Below are 27,900 nucleotides of genomic sequence, written 5' to 3' on the forward strand. Positions count from 1 at the left end.
ATATATAGTACTGTATTCTAATTAGAGATATTCCATTGATCATTATTTCAGAACACACAATGGGCCTGTGCAAGTCGTATGAAGATAAACATTCCGCAGTGCAAGACAAACTGCGAGAGACCAGTTTGAGATGTAAGTATTATCCGATTGCTCACTCCCGGCACATCCACTCACTCATGGATTTCAGTGGGTCGACTGGAGGCAGTTTCCTGGAGGGTGGACTACACTCTGAGCTCCAGCGAGATGAAGGAAGTCAACGAAGGAGTCGTTCAACTAAAGCTGCAGGCTCAAGGAGCTGAGTCAGGCTCCTCACAAAGCACTCTGGTCTCGCTTTCTGCTGACAAGTTCAGAGTCTTGCTTTCAGGTTTGTCCTGCAACAAATCCCACATCTTTTGGCAACCAATTATATAATAATTCTGTTTTTGGTGCTTTTCTTGCAGAGCTCAAACAAGCCCAGATGATGATGAATGCTTTACAATGACCAACAGAATCAATTCCCACCTCCTTGATTTCAACAAATGCCATTTCCATTATTTTTTTTTCTTGCAAATTGGTATGATTAAATGGACTGCTTGTTACTTGAACTGATATTTAGTTGTATTTTTTGTTTTTCACCATCATAGTGTAGTTGTAATAAAAATACTTGTAAAATATTGTATATGAAGTAACGTTTTAAAAATATTAAGTAGAAATTGTTTCTGATCTTCAGCTACCAAAATGTCTGTACAACTGAACCATGACTACATGTACCAGCATGCAATGCGGCTTCCATCACTCGTGCTTCCGCCTCATTCACTTTTAAGCCTATAATTTTTTTTGCCTTTTAAAAAAAAAAAAAAAAAAAAAAGATAATATATTAGTATGACTCAAGTAATATTTTTCGACAATCGCTAATAACCTTACGGAAATCTTTACAAATTACATCTCGCGATATCGAAAGCCTCGTTGGCGGTAACGTTACAAAACATGTTTGGTAACAAGCATGCTGTTGAAAAAGCGGTTGTGACAAGCAAGTCCTCTCCACGAGCCAAAACCCGTGCACAGATAAATACAGGTTATGCGAAGTGCTCTTTAAAGTTATATTGCAGCACCGGTGACGTCTATTTCCTGGTTCTGGTAAGTCTTTAAACTCATGCACTGTCAATGCAAGGTTTCTACTTGTATGTTGTTTTCAAACGACAGTGAAGACGTTATATTTTATACTTATTTTCATCACCAAACATGTATGGACAATTGGACATTGTGGTCTGAAAAACATAGGATATACTGTACCTGAATGATTCTTTGTGACGTCATAGCGCATAACTGAAAGTTAAGCGTATGCAGATAAGATTCGATTCGATAATCACGCTGACGCCAATTGAGTGATGACACAGAGGCATTTTGAGGCCAAGCAGCTGCAGAAAAGCAAGGTAATCAAGCAGTGGCTTAAAAAAAAATGTATATAAAAGTTCAAATGCATACCTTGCTAATTTCTCCTTATGTGAGCACATACTGTACCACACTGAGCAGCGTATTAGAAACAGCTTTCAATAGTGTGTATGATGCAGCTCGACCGAGTCTGACATAAGGACATCAGTGCAACCTGACTGAACCAATGTTTGTGTGCAGTTGCATAACAGCCAAGTGCATTCCAACAACGATGCCCGAAGGACCCGAGCTGCACCTGGCCAGCCTCTTCGTGAACAAAATGTGTGAGGGGGTGCTGTTTTCTGGCCCGGTCAGAAAGTCCGAAGTCAGCAAGAATCCCGACGTGGCATTCGCCTGTGACGCGTACCGCATCAGTGCTGCTTCCAGAGGGAAAGAAGTGAAGCTTACGTTGACGCCAATTAAGAGTGATGACACGAAGGCCAAAGAGGCACAGCAGCCCATGGACATTGTCTTTCGCTTTGGCATGTCGGGCTTTTTCCGCTTCACCGCGGAGGACGAGCTGCCCAAACATGCCCATCTGTGTTTTTATTCCAAAGAAAAGCCCAGCAGAGTGCTCAGCTATGTGGACGCACGCAGGTTCGGCAGCTGGCAGCCGCACGGAACCTGGCAGCCTGACAGAGGGCCCTGCATCATGTTCGAGTACGAAAGCTTCAGGTTAGAGATGTAAATGTGAAATCTAAAAAGGTTATCACTTGACACGTTGGTGACGACTTCGCAGGGAGAACGTGGTGTCGCACCTGTCTGACCGTACCTTTGACAGGCCCATCTGTGAAGTCCTGCTCAATCAGAAGTACTTCAATGGCATCGGCAACTATCTCAGGGCGGAAATTCTTTACAGGTGAAGAAGGATGGGCTGCATCAAGAAAATACAATAGCTTTGAGTGTTTCAACCAAACATGCATCATACTCAGTCTAATATTTTGCTCCTGCCATATATTAGTAATGAGGTAACCACAGTGTTAGGAAAACGGTAGCAATGCATACAAAAATCACAAAAAAAAATATGCTCCAATATATTTGTTAAAGCTGAATTGGATTGCTTAGGTGTGTCTAAGAATTCTGTAAGTTTAAAGTTTAAAAAATAAATAAATCTAAGCTAGTGGAGTTCAAAATCAGATCAAGTCATTCTATGGTCCCAGTGCTGCACAAAAAAATAAAAATCTGATAATTATTAGGAACGGGCAAGTACTGATGCCAAATACTGTATCAGTTATCGGGCCTTTAACTGATACTTAGGAAAAAAACAAATCTGACATCAAGTCCTCCTTGCCAGTGGTTGGCGCTTTATTGCAGCAGTTTGACAACATTGAGTCCGACATGGGAAACTACTTTTCCAGAGACTACTTTCTACCTCTTTTTTTTTTTTTTAAATTAAAAATCATGGATTATTTTCTCATGTAATATTTCTTGAGATGGTGAATTTTGTGTTTTCATTAGTATTAGTTATAATCATCTAAATAAAATAACTTAAAACATTATTTCCAAGATGGCCGACAGGAAGTGGATATTTTTAAACAATATTTTTAACAGTTTATATTTAAACAACTATTGCAACTCCACACTGTTGAAATTTCTGGGTAAAAAATATTAAATATAAGTCAGGTAAATTGTCCAATTGACTGCCCCTTGTGATCATAATGAAAAATCTAAAACTATTATAATGCTAGTTAATAATCATGTTAAATCAGACAAACAGTTTTTGTTTTTTTAAATATGTAGTAATTCAGCCGTACAAAAATAAATAAATAAAAAATAAGGCCATCATATACAAAAGGAATTTGAATACAAGCTGGTTTTATCAATAGTTCCTAACCATCTTTTGTGAATTTTCCTTTTTGAAAAAAATAATTTCAAATTAATTTCTTTCCTAAATCCTAAATATCTTCAGTTTTGGAAACAAATGTGTACATTTCTAGGTCAAACATCCCGCCTTTTGTGCCTGCCCGCATCGTGCTTGAAGGCCTCGGGTCCGACGACACTTGCAAAGACAAGAAGCCTTTGAAGAATGACATTTTGAACCGAAAGGTCAACTTCAGCATTATCATTTTCCCACCCTCTGACCACAAGATCAAATGTTTCAACATCTAACAATGTCTCACTTTGCTCTCTGTAGGCTGTGACGACAGCTCGAAAGATCACAATGAAAGATGAGCATGCTGACCTACTCAGGCTGTGCCACACAGTTCCCATGGAGGTGGTCCATTTAGGTGGGGGCGTCAATGACGTCACTGTCAGATTGACGTTCATTCCCAGGTTGAAACAACAAAGGTTGTTTTTCTTAACGTGGCAGGCGGGAAAGGCTACGATCCAGAGAAGGCCGACTACTCTGAATTTGAGGCCTGGCTGCAGTGTTACTACGTGGACGGAATGAAATCGATACGTGACCACAATGGAAGGACGATTTGGTTCAAAGTAGGTGAATGCCGTTCCTATTTTGTGTGATTTGTAGTGTTACTGATACTAAACACATATTGTAATTCCAGGGTGATCCAGGCCCTATGGCTCCGAAAGGTAAATAAATATCTGACTAAAAAAAAACATGGCGAGCAGAGAAAAGGATCCATGTGTTTTGTTTTGTTTTTCCATACCGTCATCCTCCAGATTCTAAATCACCAAAGGCCAAAAAGAGAACGAAAAAAGATGAGGAACATGATTACACCAGCAAGAAAAAGGTATAAACCATCATGTTGGCGATTACAAATTACAAGTAACACCTGTGTTTTTACATCATAGGGGGGCGGGACACAATCTGAAAGTGCAGGGATGAAAAAGGAAATCAAAGTGGCAAAAACAAAAAAGAACGAGCAAGCCACACCCCCAAGAACTGCAAAATCCTTGAAAGTGAACACGCCACCACGTGAGGACAAATCACCTGCGAGGAGGCGGAAGACGACCAAGCTAGCAGAAGGTTTGTGATTCGAAAATAAAGTCTCCAAAGAAGAAATATTTAAATGCTGTGATGTGAACTCATCATTTTGTTTTTTTAATTTTTTTTATTTTTTTTGCAGGTTCTCGGAGGCGTAGCGGTAGACTAACAAGACAAACTGTCAAGTAAAAACTAAAGGGAAACCGTCACTGGATTTTCAGATACTGTTTTTAATCTTTTGTATATTTTTTTTAATAAAATAAATACAAAAACATCCAGAAACAATATCCCTAGATTCAAAATTACATCATTTATGCACACATTTCATTCTGTTGCCCATCATTATTAAATGTTCACTATTTTTTGAGGTAGCCAAATTAAACCACGTATCAAACGTGAGGCTAATTTGCATAAGCAACCAAACTGACTTGGTGTTGACTCATTGCATGATACATCATTGAAATATTTTCGAAAACAGAGTACAATGCAAAATGACAGAATTTAGTCACACAGTTCTTGTCAGCTTTGCTCTATTGCTTCATTATTGGCCACTTTTTGAGTTAGCAATATTGTATCAATTATGTGGGTCAGACATTTGCTTCTCACATTGTTCATCTTATTTGCCCAGTTTGTCATAACTGTTTCAGTCTTCACCATAAAAAAAACCAAAACAAAGAAAATCCAAAATATATTTAAATCCATTAAATACTGAAATGTTTGCATTTGTGGAAGTTGTGATTTTTTTGCATCCACATTAGTCTAACGTAATTTTCATGTGCACCTCCTCAATCAAGATTTGAACTCCGAATCTCAGAATTGACAAGGCACCCTTGTCAATTCCAAATAGTACGTACGACATTGGACTTCGATTTAATTATACTTCATATTAATAATTAAGCGCTTCAGTCAATGATTTGTTAAAACGACGTTATACGTTAACAACAATCAGAAGTGACCTGACTTGAAAGGGGCTGAAGTTAAGCGTGATTCCATCTTCAGTCACTTGTGCTGGCTCAGCAGTGTCAATTTGCTCCAGAAGATTACAACTGAAAAGGAAAACCGTATGATTAAACTGATTTTTTTTAATAGGTGTATTAAAGATACCATCCGAGGTCACTTACTGCCAGGCCTCCTTGACGGGCAGCATCGTGCGGAGGGTTGCGGTCACGCCGCCGCCGTGAGCCTCGTACAGCCTGACGACGAGGGCTCCTGTCTTGTCCTCGGCCTGTTACGTTAAACGACAATTAACGGTGACAATTGTAACATGCCAAGTTGAACAATTAGATGGGATACTTGTTTAACAGTCTCGAGGATGACGCTGGCAGGGATGATGGAAAAGGCACTCCGTGGCGTCGCGTCTGCAGAGCACGGCGTTAACCTCAAAGGGAAGTTGAGGTTGTATGCGCACTGGATGACGCCGGCGTCTTGGAAGGACCCTGTATTGCAAAATATGTTAACAATGACGCTTTTGAGTCGGCAGTAAAAAAATAAAAATAAACAAAAATAACCTGTGTGTGGCATGACTGCATAGGTGAAATGATGCGTGCCCATGTCAGCGTTGGCATCCGGAGCCTTTGGTGCCCTCAACCTGAGATGAGACAAAGACAAGAAAAAGCACATCATACTAAAATTCACTGTGGCTGAACACAACTGTAATGAATCAAATATTTGAAGTTGTGCGTGGCCTCACAAAGAGAGCGTCATTATGTTCTTGTGGACCGAATAGCCATATTTGCAGTCATTGAGGAGAGCCACTCCAAAATTGTGCTCTGATAAATCCGCCCATTTGTGACCCCAAACCTGAGGAGAGAAGGAGCACAAAGTTTTCTTCTGTTTGCACTTGGGTACGAGTTGTGGGAATGCTGAAACATTCCCATATATGGTTATTGTGATTTTTATTCTCCACATTTTTTGCCGCCTAACAACTCCCACATAATACTTCCAATTTACATTGTTCAAATTTGAACTAGCTTCAAAAATTCATGCCTCCCAAGGTATATATTGTCTAATTCCACATTACTTACAGTATTTGTACAATTTAACATTTAATAACTTTTCCCCATTCATTTTCAATGAGACAGACTTTGGAACTTTTTCTAAGTATCACAAGTATCATAAAGCTCTTTGTCCAGTAAACCAGGAGGTTATAATTTCATAATTTATCTCTCAATGTGCTTTCAGCATTCCCATGTAATTTCTTCAGAAATTGCACTTAGTCTAGTTGTAATAGTCATAATTCCCAATTGTATATGTATGTGATTGGGGCTGCTTGATTATGGAAAACCCCCCCAAAAAACAATCACAATTATTTTGGCAATAATTCAAATCATAATTATTCAAACGATTCTTTTTTTGGTACAAACCAAGAATTTGTCTAAGCATTTAAATATATTAGGACCAATTAAAAAGAAATATAAACGTTATAATTATGTAAGATCCTTTTGGACCAAACAGAATTTATAATATTTATTTATTTATGTTGGCTAAAACTTGGAAGTTGTAGTGCAGCTTGTGCACTGTGCAGTAGGATGATTATTTATTTTTTTGGTACAAAACAAGAAAATGTTTACATGTAAAAAACAAAAAAATATGACAAAAATATTTGAAACATAATTATTAAGTTCCTTTAGGATGGAAAAAAAATTAAAAGGTGCAACTCAAAAAATATTGTTTTCCAATTATGTTGATTTTGTAAAGTGTGGAGTATAACAACTGAAATTGAATTTCAATATCTGAGCCCTATATGTGCTAATTACTTCAAATTTGGCCCAGTCCCACGATGTATTCCAGTGCGTGGGCCGCTGCAGATGTCCGAACTGGATGTCATACGTCGCGTTAGGGCTGTGCACTCGCACTGGGAATTCAACCTTCAGAAACTTGTGCGACTCAGCCCAGTTCACCTGCAGACAGAACCCGAACACAAATTTGAATCTGAAGACACCTGGGTGCCCCCCAAAATAATAAGTCTATTCAAAATGTCAAAAATGTATTACAAAAGCAGCTGAGATATGGTGATCAGATTTTTGTGGTTATCAACATTCTAAATGGCATGTTTGTAAGAAAATGTACAATATGTAGGCATTAATTAGATATGTGTCAAATTGCAACAATAAGTCACATGTTGACTTTAAGTCAATCTATAAAAGTGCGCACCTGCGTTTTGAAGCGAACGTAAGGACACATGGCATCCATCACCACCTCCTGCGTGAGTGTGCTTTTGTGGCTGATCCTGAGCATGAAGCCCACACTTCCTCTGAGCTCATGCGATGACAGCGTATGGGCCGGCTGCAGGACCTCCAGCACTGGCTTCCTGGGGCGGGGGCGGGGCCACAGTTTGCTCAGAATGACGCAGGCAAAGTGCGTGTAACAACAATGACCCGCACCTTGTTTGAAGATGGTAATCCATCACATCCCAAGCGTCCCAGTACAGCGGCACGTCATCAAACATGACAAACTGGTTACCGCCGCAGCCGTCCGGAATAGCTTCCCTGAAACCAAAAGATGATTTAGTTCAAAGTTGTTTATTTTTTTTTACTCAGTGCACCACCTACATTAGTGTCATTCACTTTTACTCACTGTTTGAAAAATAATATCATAGTCTAATAGTCAATTCTCGCAAATTTTGACATACATGAAACTTGCATTTAATGTTTTCCGCTTTTGTTTTAAGGTGAAATTGACAATGATTAGCAACAAAGGCGTTTATATCTGTTACAATATGCTCAAACACAAACAAATGTGCAGTGTATTTTTGTGGAAAATCAATAACAGTACACCAACTGAACAATTTTGACAAAGGTGACAATTTCAAGGAAGGCAAGGTTGTGACAGTTAACGAAAACTAATGAAAAAAAATATATATTTTCATTAATGAAATAAAATAACTGTGGTTGAAAAAAAACAAAAACACAAAGTGCAACAACAATAGCGAACTGTTAATGACATTTTACGTTTACAAAACTACCTGTAATTTTAGAGAAAATGTCCTTCAATTAAGTCTTTGTCAATTAATTGCATAAATGAGCTTTCAGGTTTGATTTATTGCATTTATTTTGTTATTAATCTTTGGCCATAGAGGAGAAAGAAGAAAACTAAGAAACACAAGAAAGAAAAAAAGAAAGAAAAAGACAGTGAAACTAATAAAAACAACCTAAAATTAAGCATTTTGAAGAAAAAAAAAACTTCTCAAACCTACTCTAATAAATAATTAAAAGTAGCTAAATTTCAAAGATAAAAGTAAAAAATGATAAAATTTAAAACAATTATGAGGGCCATTTTGTGACATCGTCACTCACAATTCTGTTGTTCTTCACTTCCCTTCTCAAACGTGTTTACATGTGACGTGTTTGTGTGTCACACGTGTGTGACGCAGCACATTTGCCTCAAAATATCTGAGAAGGGAAGTGAAAAAGCTAAACTACTCATAAATGCTGAGTCTGACAAAGCTAACCTACGCCACAATAAATACCCCATAATTTGTATAAGGTCACAATTATTGCCTAAGCTTGAAGCCCAGAATTTGTTGTGACAATGACACACATGATGTGAGAATGACCTATAGCACTGTTTCCTGTATACACATTTTAACTTCTCAATGCTTTATTTTAATATTACAAGATCACCATAATCTTGAAATTTGTAGTTACATTTAAAAACTACCCAAATTAAATACAAAATTAAATGCATTTATTCATTCAATTTTACGAAATTCTGAGATATATTTAATAAGGAGTTTTTTTTTTTTTTTGTTTTTTTAACATCGTGTATGATATCAAAAACATTAAATAATATGCATTTGTCAACTTATAAAACTGGTCAGAAACTAAAAAGATGTGCTAAACACATACGTGTATTTAAGGGCGTCACAACCTTTAGCACTAATAGCACTTTAGCACTAACCTTTGGCGCTAATGCGAGCGCCACCGTTTGAGATGACACCACAGAAAATGTGGTTATTCATTATTGAGATCACTTGATTTTTGCTTCACTTTCTATTACAATCCGGTTTATGTCTTGTGTATGACCTTTGTATGATCAGTAAGTCAGCAGCCGGAAAAAAAACAAAACAAAAAACAAAACAAAAAAACGTCTTCTGCTTGCATGTCAATAAATGAACAATGTATCTGTTCTGTGCTATCAAGTGGGAGATTAGTTTCAGGGAGGCAGGAAATGTGTTCCTCAACCGTGAAGCCCAACTGACATGAAACAAGGACAACCTTGAAGTACTTCTCTTGTCTGCCTGAGTTAAAAGAATAGTGTAAGAGGCACCACAGGACTCTCTTGTTCATTGTCAGATGGCCGCGTGACTCATTAGTCTGTACAGTTTCTCTTACCTCTGCCTTAGATAAAAAAAAAAGATGTACCAGTACACATATATATTTTAGACCACTAAAGGAGTGTAACTGAGGCTCTTCTGCCATTCCGTGTAGCAATAACATAATATTAATGTTTTTGGAGCTATTATTTTTAGGTAACACTACTCCATGTTGTTTCTTTAATGGGAATAAATAATTGATTGACTATATAACGGGAGTACCTGTTTGCAGTGATCAAACACAGCGATGCCAGTGTGCCATCTTTGTTGACAACGGCTCGTATGATCCCGTTTTCCATCAGGATTCTACCGTCAGCCTGAAATGTTATACACCCACATTCATGAGGCAAATTCACCCACAATCCATTTCTCATCCCACTAAGTCCTTAATAATTACCCACTGAAATAAAAATGTGTTTATTTTTTTACATGAATGTAGTGGTTGTCAGTGTTACTTGGACACAATCAGTGTCAGCATTATGCAATTGAAAAGAATCTTCTTTGTAGAAAATATGGCTGCAGCAAAAAATAAAATAAAATACCTGGACAGTAACACAGACTGGATTCACAGGGTTCGTGTCTTGAATAGGAGATACACAGATGCTAGGAACTCGCACCAGAGCTATTGCGCAACAAAAGCAAAGCGATATCATCATCATAGAAAAATATCAATGTAGTATGATATCAAACATACTTAAACTGTGTTGACTGGGGCCATCTTGTATCTGGAGGACTTCAAGGCGCTCCCACGGCAGAGAGTTGAAGACACCTGTGGCGTCGCCCTCAGACATGATGAGGGCGGCGAGGCCATCTTGCAGGAGAGCAGCACCGGCCCTCTTGATATCTAACAGACACATAATATGACAGTCTAAAAACCTAAGTCAAGAGCATTTACCTTTACTGTCAAGAGCCATTTTAGGCCAAATGAATAACAAAAAATCTGTTTTCTTCTACTACCCTTCATCTTCCATTTTTGATTTTTTTTTAAATTATTCACACTTCTTTTTTTAAGACTTTTTTTTTTTTTTAGAATTGTTGGCAATTTTATTGGCATATGGTAATTCTCCATTGGTAATTCTTCTCCATTTTTTGACATTTTAAGGCTTTTTAAAAAAAAAAAAAAAAGGTTTTTTCTGCCTTTTTTGCTATTAATATTCTAAAATTTTGGCACTTTTGTGGACATTTTATTGGTAGTTTTCGTGATTTCTTTTGTTTTAGTTTATGGTTACTTTGTAAACGTTTTATTTTCTGCCTCTTAAAAAAAGATTGCGTCTGATTTTGGACATTTTATAGTTACTTTTTAAACGTTTTCTTTTCTGCCTTTTTTAAAAACTAAAATGTAACTTTTTTTGTCAATTTTGTGTACATTTTATAATAATTTTTGGGATTTCTTCTTTCAGTTTGGGCATTTTATGGTTACTTTTTAAACATTTTCTTTTCTGCCTTTAAAAAAAATATTGTGTTTTGTGTACCTTCTATGGCAAATTTTGGAATTTCTTCTTTTGAATTTACTTTATCAATGTTTTCTTTTCTACCTTTTTTTTTTTTTTTCGATTTTCTGACTTTTTGTCAATTCTCCAAAGCTAGAGGCACATTCCAACAAATGATTGTCTGTTGTCCTATGTAGACACTTTTTTTTTTTTTTTTTTTTTTTTTTTTACAATAAATGCATAGAACTCTCCAAAGTTGTGAAAACATTTTTTTTCTCAGTATTTGACATACCTTCATAATACCTCAGTGCATCCTCCACAACCATCTCTATACAGCTGCCTGGGACGACATCATGGAACTGGTTCAGCAGTAAAAGCCTGCCATTAGAGGGAGCATCAATCATATCACACCTATATAGTGTCACAGCAGCCGTTATCTATTTAGTCAGGTTGAATACGTGAACTCTGACCTCCAGAGTTCCCGCAGCTTCACCACAGGATACTGAAAAGTTTTATTGTGACACATAGCCAAGCTGCTGGCCATCTCGACGTCATGCAGGAGCGTTTCACACTGCCGGTTACCTCGCTTGATCTGGAAAAATGACGTTCGTATTCATTTGGAGAAGCTGTTGTTTTGAACGTGATCCAATATTCACACGTTATGTCCATCTACCTGTGCCTGTGTGGTGTACGTGCCATTGTGCATCTCGAGGAAAAGTTCGCCGGTCCAAGTGCACAGCAGATGTGAGTCAGCCCAAAGCTGTGAGAAGAGCTTGTCAGGACTGGACATATGAACCCTGAAAGGAAGCAGTGATGGAAATGAGGCACATCAGGGGGTATTTTCAAACAATGCCATTATGACATCAATAGAAATGAATAATATCCTTCTGTATTCAACCTAAATGTGTGTCATATGAAAATAAACGTGATTAGTTTCTTGGGTGTGGTTTGGGCTGAGCTGTTGTTTCTGCCCAGTCCCGTCGGTGAACTGCTGAGTTCATGTTCAGGAAAAGGAACTGACTTGGGAAGTCCATCTGTGTCCTGGACCCGTCCGAGTCGGTCCAGCATCAACTGCGTGGGGCCGCCGCCCCCGTCGCCGAATCCAAATAAAACGGCGCTGTGGTTGGCGCGACCTTTGTCCTTGTTTTGCTTGACGGTTTTTACAAGCTGCGGACAGAAGAAAAACACCCACGGGAATGTAGCGACGTTTGGGAAATGTGGAAATTCATTTCTTCTCAGACTAAACAAAAAGAAGCAAAAAGTAACTCACGTCTTCAACCTTGGCCATCATTGTATAGCAATTTCCAGGTGGGAAGTGAGTCAAGACCTTGGAGCCATCAAGTCCTTCCCAGAAAAAGGTGCTATGCTTTATAAATCAGAAATTTTAATATTCCTTTTTTTTCCCGTCAAGCTTTCTTTTCTTTTTTTTTTCTTTTTTTTTTACATACTGCAATGGTCAAGTATCAACTTACAGGGAAGTCGTTCACGAGGTTCCAACTGAGTTTCTGTGTTAAAAAATTGGAAATCCCACAACCCTTCATTATCTGAGGGAGTTGGGCCGAGTAGCCAAATGTATCTGGAAGCCAAAACTAATCAAACAGAGGAAAGTGATGAGAAACAGAGCAAAGTTATCAGATATCAGCAAGCTCAACTCCCGTACCTCTTTGCACCTCTTTCCAAATTCTTGCTCAAAATAACGCTGGCCCTCGAGGAACTGCCTGACCATGGATTCGCCTGAGGGGAGATTGCCATCCTGATAGACAACATTTAATTAAATCACTACGTAAAATGCATAATGGGTAATTTCCATGATCAGTCTTTCACCATCTCCACCCACGTCCCTCCAACCGGGACGAACTGTCCCGCCTTGACGTAATGTTGAATCTCTGAGAAGAGTCCTGGGTACCAGCGCTGGACCCACTCAAACTGCTGGGCCTGGCCGACAGCAGAATCATTTCAATTGAAACCGATTCGGCATACTCTCCATTGCATTGATCAGATGTTGAACTTTGCTGAGGAATTACCTGAGAACAAGTAAACACAAATTCCGGGTTCTTTTCCATGAGACGGATCACGGTCGCCCAGCTCCGACCACATTTGCGAATGGTTTCTTCGTAGGGCCACAGCCAAGCTATGGGCAGATAAAAAGAATCAATACAATTACATTGACAGTTTCTGACTAACATTATTACTGTGGTGCAGTTTGCAGCCAAAATTAGTCCACCACTCCTCAAATTTGTTCATAGGTGTGAATGTGAGTATAATCAGATATTTCTCTATGATGCTATTGACTTGGCAACCAGCCTCTCATTTAAAATCAGCTGGGATAGGTTACAGCTTACCAGTAATGGCAATAAATACATCATATAAACATGAAACCTGAGTCTATGTGGCAGTGGCCCATGGCATGGATATTATGTTGACTTTGGCCATTGCGCTGGCTGAAGAACTTGCGAGCCAGAACGTGCGCTTTGGAAAAGGAGCTGGGATCGGCCGGGTCGCTCACATTAACCATTTCATTGACGGTGAACAGCGCTTGGAAGCTGCGCTGCTCGCTCTCGCCCAGTTCCTACCAAAAAACAACAACAACAAAAATCAAAAAAAAAAAAAAAAAAAAAGACATACCGCTTGCCTCTTTCGGCTTTGTAAGCAGACTGTTGTACCTTAACTATGTCAATCAGAATTTCAAAATCAGTCAGTAGTTCCCGGACATCTCTGTTAAATACCACCAGCTCTGCCTTGTGAACGGAGAATGTCCTGTTCGGATCTGGAGGCGCAATCATGGACCCTTGACCGGCTCCAAAAAGGCCATTACAGGCCAGCTCCACATAGACGGTCACACTGAAAGAAAAGGAGAAAAGAGTAAGGCCGAGCAATAGTTTAACTAGCAGTGTTACGCTATATCATTTGATGTGGAGTGGACACATTACTAAACAAAAATATTATCGCCAGAGTATTAACAAACTCACCAAGCAATGTGCTAACATGGCTAACATGGGGAAAAAGAATAAAAAAATAAAACCAAACAACTAAACAAAATTTTTGTTTGACACTGTGACAGTGTTTCAGACAGTGGATGGGGCAGCCGATCTCTGGTCAAAAGACTTAATCTTCTTTATGTAGTACATTACATTTGTCGTTAAATGTTTGCATACAATCAGGATTATCTTCCAAAATCAATTGTAATTTCTATAATCAACTGACCTCTGTGCCTCGTCCTCTGTGAGACAGTCAGAAAGGATGTAACTTGTCTTTTCGCCTTCTTTAGTCAGACCCTGAGGTTGAACAACACAGGATATCACTACAGTGAGCACAAGGCTAAGAAGCTAACAATGTCTTCCTCACCTGAACTGGCTGTCCATCCCTCCAAACCATCGCCTCTCCATCACTTTCCCATAGAAGATGGACCTCTTTTCCTTTCCAGCACACGGGAATTGCCAGGGCTGCTTTAAACCAACATGTCCACCACCTAAAATAAACTTAGAAATTGTGTTGCTCTGGACTTGAATTAAAAAAACAAAACAATGTTTATTTTTATTTTATTGTTTTAAAGAAGCGTAAAAATACTCACGTTGGTCCAAAACTATCACCAACTTTATAAGGGCTAAAGTGCTGCGTTTGTGCTTCTGAGAATGTTATCCGTTTGGAGGACATAAACGAGGTGAGGGATTCCAGGGGATGAGAGTCGCCATATAGTCTGCACGAAGAGTAGCAGTAATTTATGCATTCAGGATCCTGAGAAAGAAGAGGCAACGTTTACAGTTATCCATACCGTCCTCGGAGGTTGCAGTCTGTGAAATAAATATCAGAAACGAACTTCTCGGCTCTCTCCAACAGCGTGCGCCGGTTCTTTAACACGGGCTGGTGATACATGGCAAACACTTAAATACAAATGTGTTAACGTTGGGAAATTCGATTGAGATTTATAAGTGTATTAATGTACTAAGGTAGCTTTAACGTAACCCGGAAGTAGAAACTGGGACTGCGTTACAGACTTATGACCGCTAGATGTCAGTGTTTGACAACTGATATATTGGTGTATAAATTACATTTACAAATTACCGTAGTATAATCCTATATAACAAAAAAACAAAAAACAAAAAGTAAATCAATGTGTATGAAAGTATAAATACAAGTATGAAAACATATTTTTAAATTTATCTAGCCTAGCTGGCAGCTCAGCAACCTAACATCTGACCCCAGAATAACCCCTGGTCCCAACTTCCTGTTAGTTGACAGGCGTACAACAATATGACATGCTCTTGTACCGCTGTCGGTCATCACTCTTTTAGATGTGTTCAAAGATTCCTTCTGAATTCCCCTTGTAGCGAGGGCTTATTTGACGTACAGTTCTCTTCAATTAAGCTCCAACCCAAACCATTCTCCTCTGACCTGCTTTATCCATTTACGGACCATCCAACCACCTATCCATTTTCTGCACTGGTTTTCTCAACTGGTTACCACCCAATCGCAGGGCATATTTATGGACTATTTCTTGAAATCCATTTAGTAGTATATTTCTAACATCCACAGACCAAAAATGCCAGCTTCATTTACTTTCTGAGGTTGGACTTCTAAAGGTCATTTTGACCACATCTACATGTCACAGTGTCTTTGGCCTACTTCCTTGTGATTGGTTAACCAGAAGTATGCAGTGAAAGTTCCTTGTAGGGAGTACATTTGGGAATAAGTTGCTTGCTTCAAGCTGTAAAACTTACACATAAAACAAAAGAGAATCAAACACCAAAATGTTCAAACAAACCACACAATTCTGTCAAACAAACGTCAGCTAGCTAATTGCTAACATATAACATGAAACGTGTTAGACTGGCTAACAGAAATTAGCATAGATGTTATAGTAACTATAAACCTCCAGACAACTGTTAGATTAACAAAGACAGAGCAGCATCACATACAAAGAGAGCTGTATGTACTGTATTTCTATAACAGGACACATTTACAAGCCCACCACAGCATGCAGACAATAAAGAAGCCAAAAACGGCAATGATGACATTATCAAGGGCCAACACTGTGAATCACTCCGTGAACACTGTGCTCCGGCCCAGCGTGCAATTGTAAAAGCAAATAAAACATCAGAGGAAAAAGCCAAAACATTTATCCCACAGACGCTCATAATGTATAATAATAAACATTTGTGAACCTGAAGCTTGGAAATGGTAGCTTACAATGCGGTGAAAAGAAAGCTTATAAAGATGATGGCGTCATACCGCTTTTGCAGTCACGTGATCAATGCCGCAGGATGCTGGGAAGCCGGCGGGGGCTCAGGGTCATCTTAAAACTTTCTCGACAATATTCACAGCGTAGGTTGTGTTTGTTGCAATGTTTCTGTGAAGCCAAGAAGCCTTTTATTATGATATCATGGAGCAGCTCTAAGTACAGGCTTTGTGCAAATGCGGGTGAGCCCATCCTACTCATGCCACCCTACCATCATAGATGCCTGTTGACTCCTGTCCCCTCATTGTTTGGACTGCGGTCTAGCTGCGCGTAGTTCTAACGAGAAAGAAAGGCCCGAGGGAATGGATGACACAGACCTGACTTGACCCGAGATTTTGCGGAGCGCAGAGCTGATGACCCCCACGTTGCCTGTTTAACAATAAATTGAACCACAACTGGCTAAAAACACCAAATGAGGAGTCAAGAGTCGATAGCAAATAAGTTGAGCGGAACCCCGAAAGTACATTTTGGAGTGTGCGCAAACATTTGAGGGAAAATACACTCTCAAAGTAGCACCTAAACACAAAAGTTGAAACTCCATCTTGCAACACATCAACTCATGACCATCAACCAAAATTTTCCAAAATGCCATATCATTGACACAGGGCATCCTTGGTTTACGTTTGACATGTCAAAGTTAAAAACGGCGCAGCAAAAAGACATGTTCTGGTATTGTCACTATTGAACAATTAAATCAGGTGAAAAAGTATGTTTTTCCATGTTAACTAGCAGGCTACTTCCTGCTTGATGGTGAACTGGAAACAGATGGGAGATGCCAATATGATTCTAGCGACTGGGCAGGTTTATAATACTGAGATAATATATAAAAATAGTTGAGAGAGAGAGAGAGAGAGAGAGAGAGAGAGAGAGAGAGAGAGAGAGAGAGAGAGAGAGAGAGAGAGAGAGAGAGAGAGAGAGAGAGAGAGAGAGTGAAGTGAGTGAGCGTTCGGTACACTGAACTTTTCAACTCCAAAAAATAAGAATGTAAATCATGAGCAAATTAGTGCAAGACGGGTGCATACTTTGAACTCCCTGTGGGCAGTGACATCCTATACAAATAAAGATGACTTGACTCTGCACTTTGTCTCAATCTTCCTGTTTCGTGTGAGCTATAGAGGACATCAAGCAATATGGAAATTAGGGAGTGCGTGTGAATGATGTGCTACCCAAAGACGTATGAATAGTAACTCATTATGGATGTGCAGTAGCTACATTGCAGATACAAAATGAGTTATTACATCATCAAATGACATTAGAAATTTGGTTGGCCCATTTTTTTTCAATTATATTAAGAAATTTTTTTTAATGACTTCTGACATCTATACATAGTAATGTAAAACCCTTAAGTATATACTCCAGGGTAGGAATTCTTTAATTACTTGTATTTGGACTCAGCAGATTGGGCTGAAGGTTGGATTTCGGCAGACTGAAGCTGGTTGCCATTTTGAAGTGTTTTGTTCTGCACTGAAGCTGAAGTAAATTGAATGTCACATTCTTAGAAAATTTTGGCTCAAGGGGGCAACGTTGATTACTTACTATAATTTGTGATGTTGCCACAAATTCAAATTTTGAATCGAAGTATTTGAATATTTTACAAATAAAAACACACAGATGATTTTTGTTTTTTAAATACTTTATTTAAAGCTTTTCAAAGAAAACAAGAAGGCATGGACCCAAAGCCCATCACATACATTATTTTGCGTTATTTCATAACACAAATTTAGATAAATCAATCTTTGTCGTAACGACTGATCAATACGCAGGCAAGTGTGAACTGAATCATAGAAATATGTTCTGATCATGTGCACACACTGGAAAGAATAATTTAATTTTAATAACATTAACTGGAACTCACAAAGTTTTGCAGAAGATGACATGCCAGACAATGCAGAGCTAGAACTATGCTAGACATGATGTGCGTTACGGAAAGCGGCTGGATTATGTGAATAATCTCTCTAGTCCTCCCACTCCCTTTGCAGAAGCCAAGGATGCATTGTGTAACTATTAAGATACGGGTCAAGCATGAAGAAATCCTTGTCAACCTGCCCTCGGGGCCGTCCGCTGAGGATATACTTGATGGTTGCTGTGTCGAGGTCTGCCTTACAGGCCAGGTAGCTGTTGAGGTTGAGTTTAGGAAGAACGGCCTCGGCGAGAGCAACGGGCAGGCTCTTGGCGGTGGTGGACTGTTGGATCTCCAGGGACTTCTGCTGCAGCAATGAGCCAAAGGCTACCGTGGGCTGAATGATTTCCTTCAACGCGGACAACCGTTTGGATGCTGTATCGAGTGTTGACGTCAATCCATTGACGGGCTGCTTCAACTCTGCTCGCGCATACTCCTGGTACAGCAACTTGGTGGCGCTTTTGGGGAGGTGCCGACTTTCAATGACCTCCTCTAAATCACCGATCAATAACTTGCGAAAGATTGTCTTCCTCTGGCGGATGCACGTGCTTGACATATGGGTGGTCACGCCTACATTAGACACACATTTTTTGTCCATCCACGCACAAGTGAGATTTTTTTGGTGATGCCATTAAGCTCAGCCAAACGCACATTGCCGGCAAAAAGTGAATTGCCAAACCGTGTTAGCCATTTAAAAAGCAGGACACATTCAAGATAAATGCCAGCGCGATGGTTAACTCATTCACTCGCAGCCATTTTCACTGAAGCAACCCCCTTTGCTCCGGCCTGTTTTACTGGATTTTGACTGATTTTACAAGGTCCACAGAATAATGTGTTCCATTGCTATAAAAACATGGAACCTACCAAAAGAGATATTAGTCTCGTCTTTCCTCAGGAAAAAAAAAAAAAAGTATATTTATATCTGTAACAGTTTTGCAGAAATTAGCATTACAATATAGCTAAGTTTCATCATTATTCACAAATCTGCTTAGAATTGTGGGGAAGCAGCTTTTTTTTCCATCATGGCCCTGGTTGATCTCTTATACTCTGCTGCCAACTGCTGGCCGTTTCTGTAATTACTACCATTTTTTTCCCCACACGTTCTCTGCAGTTGAGAGGCTGTATCAAAGCTTTTTGTATGCTCTAGCATTAAAAAAACAAAAAAACAAAACAAACGTATGAAACGTCTTTGCGACACTTAATACATTTAAAATAGAACGTATTTATACGTTTTTGGGAGCAAATGCATGCTAACTCAACAGCTGATCCCAAGCCAAGCAAAAAGCCAATCAAAGCTGAGCATTCTTACCTTGCTTAAAGGAACTCAGGACAATACGGTTCTCAACACCGTGTGGATTCCTGAAGTTGTTAACAAGAGGCACGGCGGTTGCTCGGTTGGCTGAGGAGGCAAAGAGGCTTGCCGTCAGCGTGCCGTACTGCAAAACATGAGAGACGAATCAGTCGTTCCATTTAAGCCTATGGGAGCAGAAAGGAATTACACACCTTCATCATCTTTTCTCAGATAATAAGTTTATATCATATACAAACTTGGTCCAGAAATATGAAATAAAAAAGGGAAATTTCTTACATTATCTGCAAGTTAAAAATATGGTTAAGAAACAAATCCCAACACTTCAAGATACGCTCCAACTGCCTGTCTTAGCTAAAGATATTATAAAGCTTTCTCCAACAACAATAAAGAAAATATCAAAAATATATAAGTTATTTTTATACACAAATAAAACGTATTTACCGACTTTAAAATGGGAAAAAGACTTGTCTATAGTTCCGGAACCAGACTTTTGGACCCAAATCTGTGAAAATGTATTTAAAATGACCAAACAGACAAATTTGCAACTTATCCAATATAAGATACTTCATAGAACATATATTACACAATATATGATGAAAAAAATGGGACTCTCTGACTCCGACATTTGTCTCCAGTGCTCACAAAACACTGCCGATACTTATCTTCATGCTTTATGGTCATGTACTCCAGTGCTGCATTTCTGGACTAAAATCTTGGAAAAGCTCGCTGATATATTAAACTGTAGGCTTCCTTTATCTCCAAGACTGTGTTTACTAGGTGACTTAACAATAACTGAGCGACCATGTAAACAATCTCAATCTATATTTATAGCCCTTACTATTGCTAAAAAAATAATCCTTGTCAATTGGAAAAATAAACAATCTCTAAATATCGACCACTGGTTAAACTTACTAATAAATTATATCTCAATGGAAAAAATCTCTGCCTTAAATAAAAATCAAGTATCAAGATTTAAACAAATATGGTCTATGTACATAGAATATTTTAATCTCAATTTGGCAACTTAATCCTGCCAAGATTCTGCCTGTTAACGAGAGCCACCACATCGTTACAACTTCTGTTTTCGCTGCTCCTGTATTTGGTATTTTGTATCTGATTGTTTTTATTTTTATATAGTCAGGAACCTAGTTGCTGCTAGTGGGCTCGAGCATACCACACTATACGACACTATACTCAATAACTCCTTAAGATCTATTTCTAGTGGGCACTAAGCATCAACACTTGGTGTTACTGCATGCTAATTAGTCAATTTTCTTGACGCCGTCCCCTGTGGTCGGGCGGGGGTGGTTCTGCCCCCCCCCCCCCCCCCCCCCGTTGTCTGCTCGGTGGCGGTTGCGTCTTGGCCGCTCCCTGGGCCCCCTGTGGGGTGCGGTGTTGGGGTGCTTCCCCTGGTGCCCGGGGCGGTGCCGTCCCGGCGCGGTCCGCTGCTCCGTGCCCGGCGGCGCGGTTCGGGGTGGGTGGGCCTCCGGTGTGCCCCGTGGTTCCCTCTCCCCTCCCCCTTCCTCCCCCCCGTCGCCTCTCCCTCCTCGCCTCCTCCCGCCCATCCTCCTCTGCCTCCCGGTCCCTTTTCCCTTGTCGCCCTCCCTCCTCCTCTCCCCCCCCGCCTCCTGCCCTGCAGCCGCCCTTTCGCCTTCTTGTCGTCTTCTCCCCGCTTCCCCCGCCCCCCCCCCCCTTCCCTGTCTGCCCTGCGGCCCCTCCCCCTCCCTCTCCCTGGGCCTGGGGCTCCCTCCCCGGCCCGGGCGTCGGGCTCCGGGGGCCGGGCGAGGGTTTGGGGCCTGCCCCGCTCCGGTATAACTCCTGGTGCCCCGGGCGGGCCCCGGTGGCTGGTGGGCTGTCCGGTAGCCCTGCTGCGCTGGCTGTCCGCCCATTGTGGTGCCGGGTGGATGAGGTGGGGGGCGGCGGGGGGTGGGGGTGCTGGGGGGCGGGCGTGCCACCTACACCCGCCGGGTTGGGTGAGGCCCCGCTGGTCGCTCCTCTTACTCACTTCACTAGCTTGCACTATACACTTTGTAAATATACACATAGGGCACACAACACATTTCTTGGTGGGGTGGGGAAGGGTGGAAACACCGTCTTCACCCTTCAACTCCCCTCCAATTTTAATGCACCTCACGTCCAAGGGGAGGGGTGAGTTGGGGCGGGGAGCCATCAGAGGGGATGGACTGCAGTGCCTGGCAGCGCTGTGGTCCCCCCCATTTGTGTCCCTGCCCCACCACTTTGTCCCTCCATTCCCTTTTTTAATGCACCACACATATACATATTCATTTTTTGGGGGGGGATACGGGTGTGTCGGAGTAGGGGAAATTTTTTCCCTCTGCTCCGACTCACCTGCTCCCAATTTTAATGCACCACACGCACACACTTGTATATACACTGGGTGGGGCCACATTCACGGTGTAAGGGTAGAGCTCGCCAGTCGGCGAGCTGGCGGACTCAGTAACAGGGTTAGGTGTCACTTGTACTCTGGCGTGACGACCGGGGCCTCTCCCCACCGGGCTCGGTGTTCTGGTGTCCCGCCTTCTCCCCTGGTGCTTCCTCCTCTGCTTCCCCCCTCCCGCCGCGGTGCAAATCTCGCGCGGCTGGAGGTGGGGTGGGCACATCTTCCCTCTCTGCGCTGCTGCCCGGTGCCGGTTTCCGGGGGGGGGTGGGGGGTTCTCGCGGGGGGCCGGGTTCGCGGGGGGGGGGGTGGCGGCCGTCGGGGGGGGGGCGGCTTGTTTGGGGGGGGGGTGGAGGTATGGGTGGGTGGGGGGTTGGGTGCTGGGGGTCGGGGTGTGTTCGGGGGTTTGGGGGTCGGGGGTGGTGGGGCCTGGGTCGTGGTGGATGGCGGGTTTGGGTGGGGTGCGGGGGGGTCGTGGGGGGATGGGGGCTGGGGACCGGTGGGGCGCTGTGGGGGCCCGCTGGGCCTCGTTCTGCGGCCTTGGGCTCGGGGGTGTGGGCCGGGGCTGGGGCGGGGGTGTTCCGGGTATCTGGGTCGGCTCGCTGACCGGTGTCCGCTCGGGTGGCTTGGGGGTGGCCTTGGTGCTGCCGCGGCCTGGGGATTCCGGGGGGAGGGGTGGGGGGGAGGGGGGGGGTGCTCGCTTTGCTGGACCGCGGTTGACGGCTTCTCTCTTTGGTGGTGGTCCTTATGCATGCCAGATCCGTCGCACCAGCATCTACTGAAACTCAACAGAAGTACCCTCTCCCTCCCACAGCCCCTTGAATCAGTTGGTGCTGGTGTCTGTGGTTCTCACTTTTCTTTATCTATCCTTCCCTCCTTCCTCTCTTTAGTTTTTCCTCTGGTCACTTGAGATCTTAATTTATTAGAAGTATGAGGTTTCTGGGGTTGGCATAAGACTCCGGTTTTGTAACCACGCAGGAGGGGTCTTGTTGGTGCTGGACTTCACTTTGATGGATTGGATGTACTGGCTTCTATTGATCTCACTCTGCCTTATCGATCCTTCCCTCCTTCCTCTCTTTAGTTTTTCCTCTGGGCTCTTGAGATCTCGCTAAATTTGCTGGAATTTAGAGGCTTCCGGGGTTGGCGTAAGACTTTGATTTTGTAATCATGGGGAAGGCAGGAAGTGTTTGGTCGGTGCTGGATGTCACTTTGATTTACCTTTCTTTTCTCTTTATTTCTTTTTTTTCTGACCTTTTCTCTGGTCTCCTGACCATTTAAATCTCACGACTCTGGCAAGATTCTGAAGTACCTGGTTAAGGCGAAGGGTAATGGGATATTTATAAGGTTTTAGGTGAATGAATGAGTATAAATTTATACGTATTTGCACGCACGCACGCAAACGCACGCAAACGCACACACGCAAACGCACGCACGCACGCAAACGCACGCACGCAAACGCACGCACACATACACACACACACAAAAAAAAAAAAAAAAAAAAAAAAAAAAAAAAAAAAAAAGGAAAAGAGCAATGATGACAAGACGTTGAATCGGTAAGACTACCGAATGAACAATTCTGAGCTCTTCAAAAAAAAAAAAAAAAAAAAAAAAAAAAAAAAAAAAAAAAAAAACATGAGAGACGGTAAAATGTTCAAATGAATTGTTTAGATGTAAAAAAAAAGCTCATGGCCAATTTGACGTCACCTGAGCCTGGGAGATGGTGACAGGATTCTTGAACACTGTCCACAGTACATTTTGATAGCAAGGTGGTGCTGTCAGAGAGCCGTCGTAGCGAAAATACTCAGCCAGACGTTGAGGCATCAGCCCCCTGATGTCGAAAGCGGGAATTTTGTAGCCGTTAGCTATTAAAAAAAAAAAAAAAAGATGTCATTCCCGTCTGATCCATAAACACTCGCAACAAAATTAATTGTGTTTGACTTACATTTTTTCGGGATTTGACTGAGATATGATAAAATATTGTCATAGGCTGGATTGGCAGCCCCAATCTGTTTGGAAAATAGAATAAGATGGTCACATGGTCAGAAATTCAAAGTCAATCCCAAGAAAAAGTGTCGAAAGACCGTCACCTCAATGAAAACACCCAGTACAGCCAGACCGTCAGATTTGTCAAAAGCCATGGATGCATTGGGGTACTTTTCAGAGTTGTAGTGTACAATGTGCAGCTGTAAGAAAAGACAGAGGTAGAAATTATATATTTGTATTAACTCATTCACTGCCAGTCATTATTGAAAATTTTTACATTTCCAATACTCACGTGATATTCCATTCAATAATTATATATAAACCGAATCTACCAAATAACAGAATAGACTCCCTACTTTTTGTCCCGTCCCGTTCTTTTATAATTGACAGCAGAAAAATGTAGGTTTGCCAAAATACAGCCATTTCTCCCATGGACTCTGAAACTGTGTTTATTTCCTATAAAATGGGGCTATGATGTCATCTACCGGTGGTTGGGCATCAGTAAAGTTGTTTCCAAGTTTGATATTTACAGTGGAGCATGCTCAGATTCGCCCCCATTTAGCACCGCTCTAAAAAATACAATTGACAAGTATACTTGTCAAAGGCAGTGAATGAGTTTTAATATGTTCTTCTGTAGGCGGCACGGTAGTCGAGTGGTTAGCACGTCCGCTTCCCAGTTCTGAGGTCTCCGGTTCGAGTCCAGGCTCGGACCTTCCTGGGTGGAGTTTGCATGTTCTCCCCGTGCCCGCGTGGGTCTTCTCCGGGTACACCGGTCTCCTCCCACATTCCAAAGACATGTATGGCAGGTTAATTGGGTGCTCTGAATTGTCCCTATGTGTGCTTGTGAGTGTGGATGGTTGTTCGTCTCTGTGTGCCCTGCGATTGGTTGGCAACCAGTCCAGGGTGTCCCCCGCCTACTGCCCAGAGCCAGCTGAGATAGGCGCCAGCAGCCCCCGCGACCCTTGTGAGGAATAAGCGGTCAAGAAAATGGATGGATGGATGGATGTTCTTCTGTCTACACATTCTATATGTAAATTTAATGAGCATTTGATTACTGTACATATTTAAAACTGTAGAAATGAGTTAATGAGGTACAATATTGGCAAAAAGAAGGTCAAAAATTGATATAATATTGATGGTTTATTAAGAAGCCTCTTACAGAACATAAAGTGTTCGACAACAATATTCTATTTTTAGTGACGTGCATAGTCATGGTCGCCCTAAATATCAAGGAAGAGAAAATGTATTTAGATGCCAATTCTGGGGAATCAAAGTGGACACGAAGGTTTTTAGATTATGTCGTGTCATGCCATGAGACCAAAAACAACATGTCATCAAAGAAGTGTGGTTGTGGTTTCTGGAGTGACTTGAAAGGACACGTTGACAATTGAGTCCCTGTGTCCACTGAGAGACACAGACCACAACACCTTACATGTGGCTCTGCAGACGCTCGCACACAGACTTGTGGCGGCACAGGTAAAAAAAACAACAACAAAAAAGCTCAAGATTTAATACTGCCTGTGCGTCCTCAATGGGCCGAGATGCCATTGCCTTTGACTTTATTTTACCTCTGCAGCATACTGCTTACTGTCGACCGTGTGCTCAGAACCCAGAGGATTGGTTTTGGAGCCCCAGTGAATGTGGAGCTGAACCGCAGTGTAGCGTTGAGGGAGGCCCGAGATGGTCATCTTTGAGGGAAGTACCACTTGGACTGTGGAGCAGATGACACAAAAAGACATTATGATTAATTCTTTCGTTACCAACAGTGACTAATGAAGAGTTATAATGGAAGTCAACCTTAAACATTTCTTGAAAATATTATGTTAAACACGACATTCTGATTAACATTACAATTTGTTGAATAAGAGTTTATGAAGCAAAATTAATCTGGTTTTTAGCCATCTCAGGGGGCGGCCATTTTACCACTTGCTGTCGCATAACAATGACATCACAGTTGCTCAGGTCTCAGGTAACAACCAATCACAGCTTAGCTTCAGAAAACAGGTGAGCTGTGATTGGTCATTACCCGAGCCTTGCGCAACTGTGATGTCATCTTCAGTCGACGGCAAGTGGCAAAATGGCCGCCCCCGGAGATGGATAAAAACGGCTGGATTTTGCATATTCTACTAAAGCAATATTAACCAGAATACCATATTTAGACTTAGTGGGGCTTCATAGAACATATTATTGTCAAGATTTTTTTTTTTACTTCCTTTTTAAATGAAATTCTACAATGCAGTGAGTTGATTTGATAGCTAAAGTAGGAAATCATTTTGACATGTGTTTGTCTGTCAATATGTTAATTCCCCAATTCAGACTACTACCATTATTGACAGCAGCTTTTTGGTTTAAATTTTCCAACATAAAAGGGTTCTTGTTTGACATATCACCTCCCTCATGGAAGTTGGGGGTCGTAGAAATTTTTGATGTCACAACCAACCAAATAGAAAAGTAATTCAAATCAACGCAGATATGACAAAGCACCTTCCAGCTACTTTAAGGTCATATGACCAAAACTCTTCATGGCAAATCAGTCAGTGCATGATGAATTTTTTTTTTTAAGTGAGCATCTGTCAACACACACTGATGTTGAGGCGTACCACCACCATCATTCACCGATTTTGGCAACTGGTTCAGTTGCTCGCATAACCACAAATGGATCAGCAGATTGTTGGCATAGTTGAGCTAACCGTGCTGGCTGTGGCTGTGAAGATTAACCAAACACGTAGGCAAAGCAGATGAGTAATCTTTGCTCATAATTTCCCAGAATAAATACACAGCTCTTTCATTTGGTGAACTGGATGCTAAGAAAAGAAAGGCGAGAAGAGTTAAAGTGGTAGATGTCGAAACAAACGAGCGCCACCTGTTATTTTCAGCTCCACTTTTGTATGGGTCATTTATAGTGATTATGTTACACCACGCTCATTCATTTATTTATTTATTTATTTATTTCTAGCGCCCATACTAAATGTAAGTGTATGTTAGCCACATTGAATTGGGTTTAGAGAAAGGTTTACAAAACGTAGAGATGGGACGCAAAATGGTGAGGCATGCAATTTCTTTGGATTCATGTTTGTTTAAGTAAATCCGCACACTATGTGCTTTGTTTCATTTATTTACGTCATGTAGATCTCTATGTTTTAGCAACATGTGATATATTTCACTAAGTTTGGGTCCTGTGCAGGAACCCAATTTATAATTTGGGTCTTGAGATGAAAAGTTTTGCGAAAACCTGTTTTGGGAGCCGAAGCTATATTTCAACATGCGTTTCAAAGATGAACAAAATACTCACATGAATGTCCGTTATTTTTCAGATGAAGATCACGGTGACCTGTCAGATCATAGTTCTCAAGCACAATCGGGCGTAAAGATGCGTCAAAGGTCAGCTTTGCTGTCTTGAAGTCAATTGGAGATTGCGTCGGTCCAGCGCAGTATGGGAAGTGTTTGGACCAGCGGCTTTCTCCATCGGAGCCTGTAAATAAAATCAGTTTAAGTCCATGCATGCATTCTTGCATTTTCTCTACTGCTGGGCCTGACCCAGCTGACTTTAGGTGCGAAAAAAGGAGACAGCAAGTTAGAAATGATTATACATAACAGATATATATTCTTGATTACTAAATAAAGTTTGATCGAATGCAGTGGAATTGGATACTTTCCCCAGATCATCTCTCACGGTCCACTAGGGTGCCACGCCACACTGGTTAGGAATCACATTTCGAAGCTAATCACCACTTACTGTTGCGCTTATGGTTGTCGTTTAAAGGGACACTAAGCTAAGATACCTCACAACGTCGAATAAATGATGGCCTACTAAATATCGTTCCTATAATCAAAGCAGGTTATTACTGTCCGAATGCGAAAAAGCTTCACTGCGCGGACCAGGCTGTCGTGTGACAACTTTGTCTAAATGAGAGGTTGTACCAAAGAAAAAGACGCAGAATATTTTAAGAGTCGAGCTGCGCACTTTACAAGATGAGCTCCACAGCTTGTCTCTCAACATCATATCAGTTGTTGGAGTAAGGCGTGACAA

General features: G+C 41.3%; 5 protein-coding genes across 15 annotated transcripts in view; 2 read left to right on the forward strand and 3 right to left on the reverse strand.

Moving 5' to 3' along the window:
- Window positions 1–588, forward strand: part of commd4 (COMM domain containing 4) — a 1,709-nt gene extending 1,121 nt beyond the window's left edge. Inside the window, exons 6-8 of the mRNA XM_077516830.1 lie at window positions 52–132; window positions 188–364; window positions 441–588. Coding sequence (XP_077372956.1) covers window positions 52–132; window positions 188–364; window positions 441–481 — 299 coding nt within the window. The 3' untranslated portion in view covers window positions 482–588. The remainder of the gene's footprint in view (window positions 1–51; window positions 133–187; window positions 365–440) is intronic.
- Window positions 1–2,468, reverse strand: part of sema7a (semaphorin 7A (JohnMiltonHagen blood group)) — an 18,306-nt gene extending 15,838 nt beyond the window's left edge. The window contains exons 1-2 of the mRNA XM_077516813.1: window positions 1,273–2,468; window positions 175–371 (exon numbers count right to left, since the gene is read on the reverse strand). Coding sequence (XP_077372939.1) covers window positions 175–178 — 4 coding nt within the window. The 5' untranslated portion in view covers window positions 179–371; window positions 1,273–2,468. The remainder of the gene's footprint in view (window positions 1–174; window positions 372–1,272) is intronic.
- Window positions 730–4,584, forward strand: neil1 (nei-like DNA glycosylase 1). Of its 4 annotated transcripts, none has more exons than XM_077516823.1 (10): window positions 730–1,116; window positions 1,612–2,085; window positions 2,150–2,269; window positions 3,348–3,456; window positions 3,545–3,638; window positions 3,722–3,843; window positions 3,915–3,942; window positions 4,033–4,103; window positions 4,165–4,339; window positions 4,440–4,584. In XM_077516823.1, the coding sequence occupies exons 2-10, from the start codon at window positions 1,643–1,645 to the stop codon at window positions 4,484–4,486; spliced, it is 1,209 nt and encodes a 402-aa protein (XP_077372949.1). In that variant the 5' UTR covers window positions 730–1,116; window positions 1,612–1,642; the 3' UTR covers window positions 4,487–4,584. The 4 variants fall into 4 exon arrangements, with proteins under 4 accessions (XP_077372949.1, XP_077372951.1, XP_077372950.1 ...); XM_077516825.1 differs by having other exon boundaries at window positions 2,192–2,269; XM_077516824.1 differs by having other exon boundaries at window positions 1,612–2,070.
- Window positions 4,508–16,382, reverse strand: man2c1 (mannosidase, alpha, class 2C, member 1). Of its 3 annotated transcripts, XM_077516808.1 has the most exons (27): window positions 15,434–15,461; window positions 14,859–14,902; window positions 14,613–14,776; window positions 14,387–14,510; window positions 14,246–14,316; window positions 13,705–13,882; window positions 13,421–13,610; window positions 13,066–13,172; window positions 12,866–12,976; window positions 12,702–12,794; window positions 12,514–12,630; window positions 12,312–12,407; window positions 12,063–12,208; window positions 11,715–11,838; window positions 11,512–11,633; window positions 11,334–11,419; window positions 10,306–10,455; window positions 10,154–10,233; window positions 9,834–9,928; window positions 7,681–7,785; window positions 7,451–7,607; window positions 7,054–7,197; window positions 5,988–6,097; window positions 5,806–5,885; window positions 5,591–5,733; window positions 5,419–5,522; window positions 4,508–5,343 (listed from the first exon to the last, which is right to left on the reverse strand). In XM_077516808.1, exons 1-27 carry the CDS (start codon window positions 15,444–15,446, stop codon window positions 5,226–5,228), a joined length of 3,072 nt encoding a protein of 1,023 aa, XP_077372934.1. In that variant the 5' UTR covers window positions 15,447–15,461; the 3' UTR covers window positions 4,508–5,225. The 3 variants fall into 3 exon arrangements, with proteins under 3 accessions (XP_077372934.1, XP_077372935.1, XP_077372933.1); XM_077516809.1 differs by lacking the exons at window positions 14,859–14,902; window positions 15,434–15,461 and adding an exon at window positions 16,271–16,382; XM_077516807.1 differs by lacking the exon at window positions 15,434–15,461 and having other exon boundaries at window positions 14,613–14,738; window positions 14,814–15,075.
- Window positions 16,383–17,413: 1,031 nt separating this feature from the next.
- The window catches only part of ca12 (carbonic anhydrase XII), an 85,485-nt gene continuing 74,998 nt past the window's right edge, over window positions 17,414–27,900 (reverse strand). For all 6 annotated transcript variants that reach the window (XM_077516818.1, XM_077516817.1, XM_077516821.1 and 3 more), the window contains 7 exons: window positions 27,163–27,342; window positions 25,439–25,581; window positions 23,975–24,070; window positions 23,830–23,893; window positions 23,592–23,749; window positions 19,487–19,613; window positions 17,414–18,747 (listed from right to left, as the gene is read on the reverse strand). In XM_077516818.1, the coding sequence (XP_077372944.1) occupies window positions 18,233–18,747; window positions 19,487–19,613; window positions 23,592–23,749; window positions 23,830–23,893; window positions 23,975–24,070; window positions 25,439–25,581; window positions 27,163–27,342 (1,283 nt within the window). In that variant the 3' untranslated portion in view covers window positions 17,414–18,232. The remainder of the gene's footprint in view (window positions 18,748–19,486; window positions 19,614–23,591; window positions 23,750–23,829; window positions 23,894–23,974; window positions 24,071–25,438; window positions 25,582–27,162; window positions 27,343–27,900) is intronic.

Source organism: Festucalex cinctus, chromosome 3 (genome assembly GCF_051991245.1).
Source record: "Festucalex cinctus isolate MCC-2025b chromosome 3, RoL_Fcin_1.0, whole genome shotgun sequence".
NCBI lineage: Eukaryota > Metazoa > Chordata > Actinopteri > Syngnathiformes > Syngnathidae > Festucalex > Festucalex cinctus.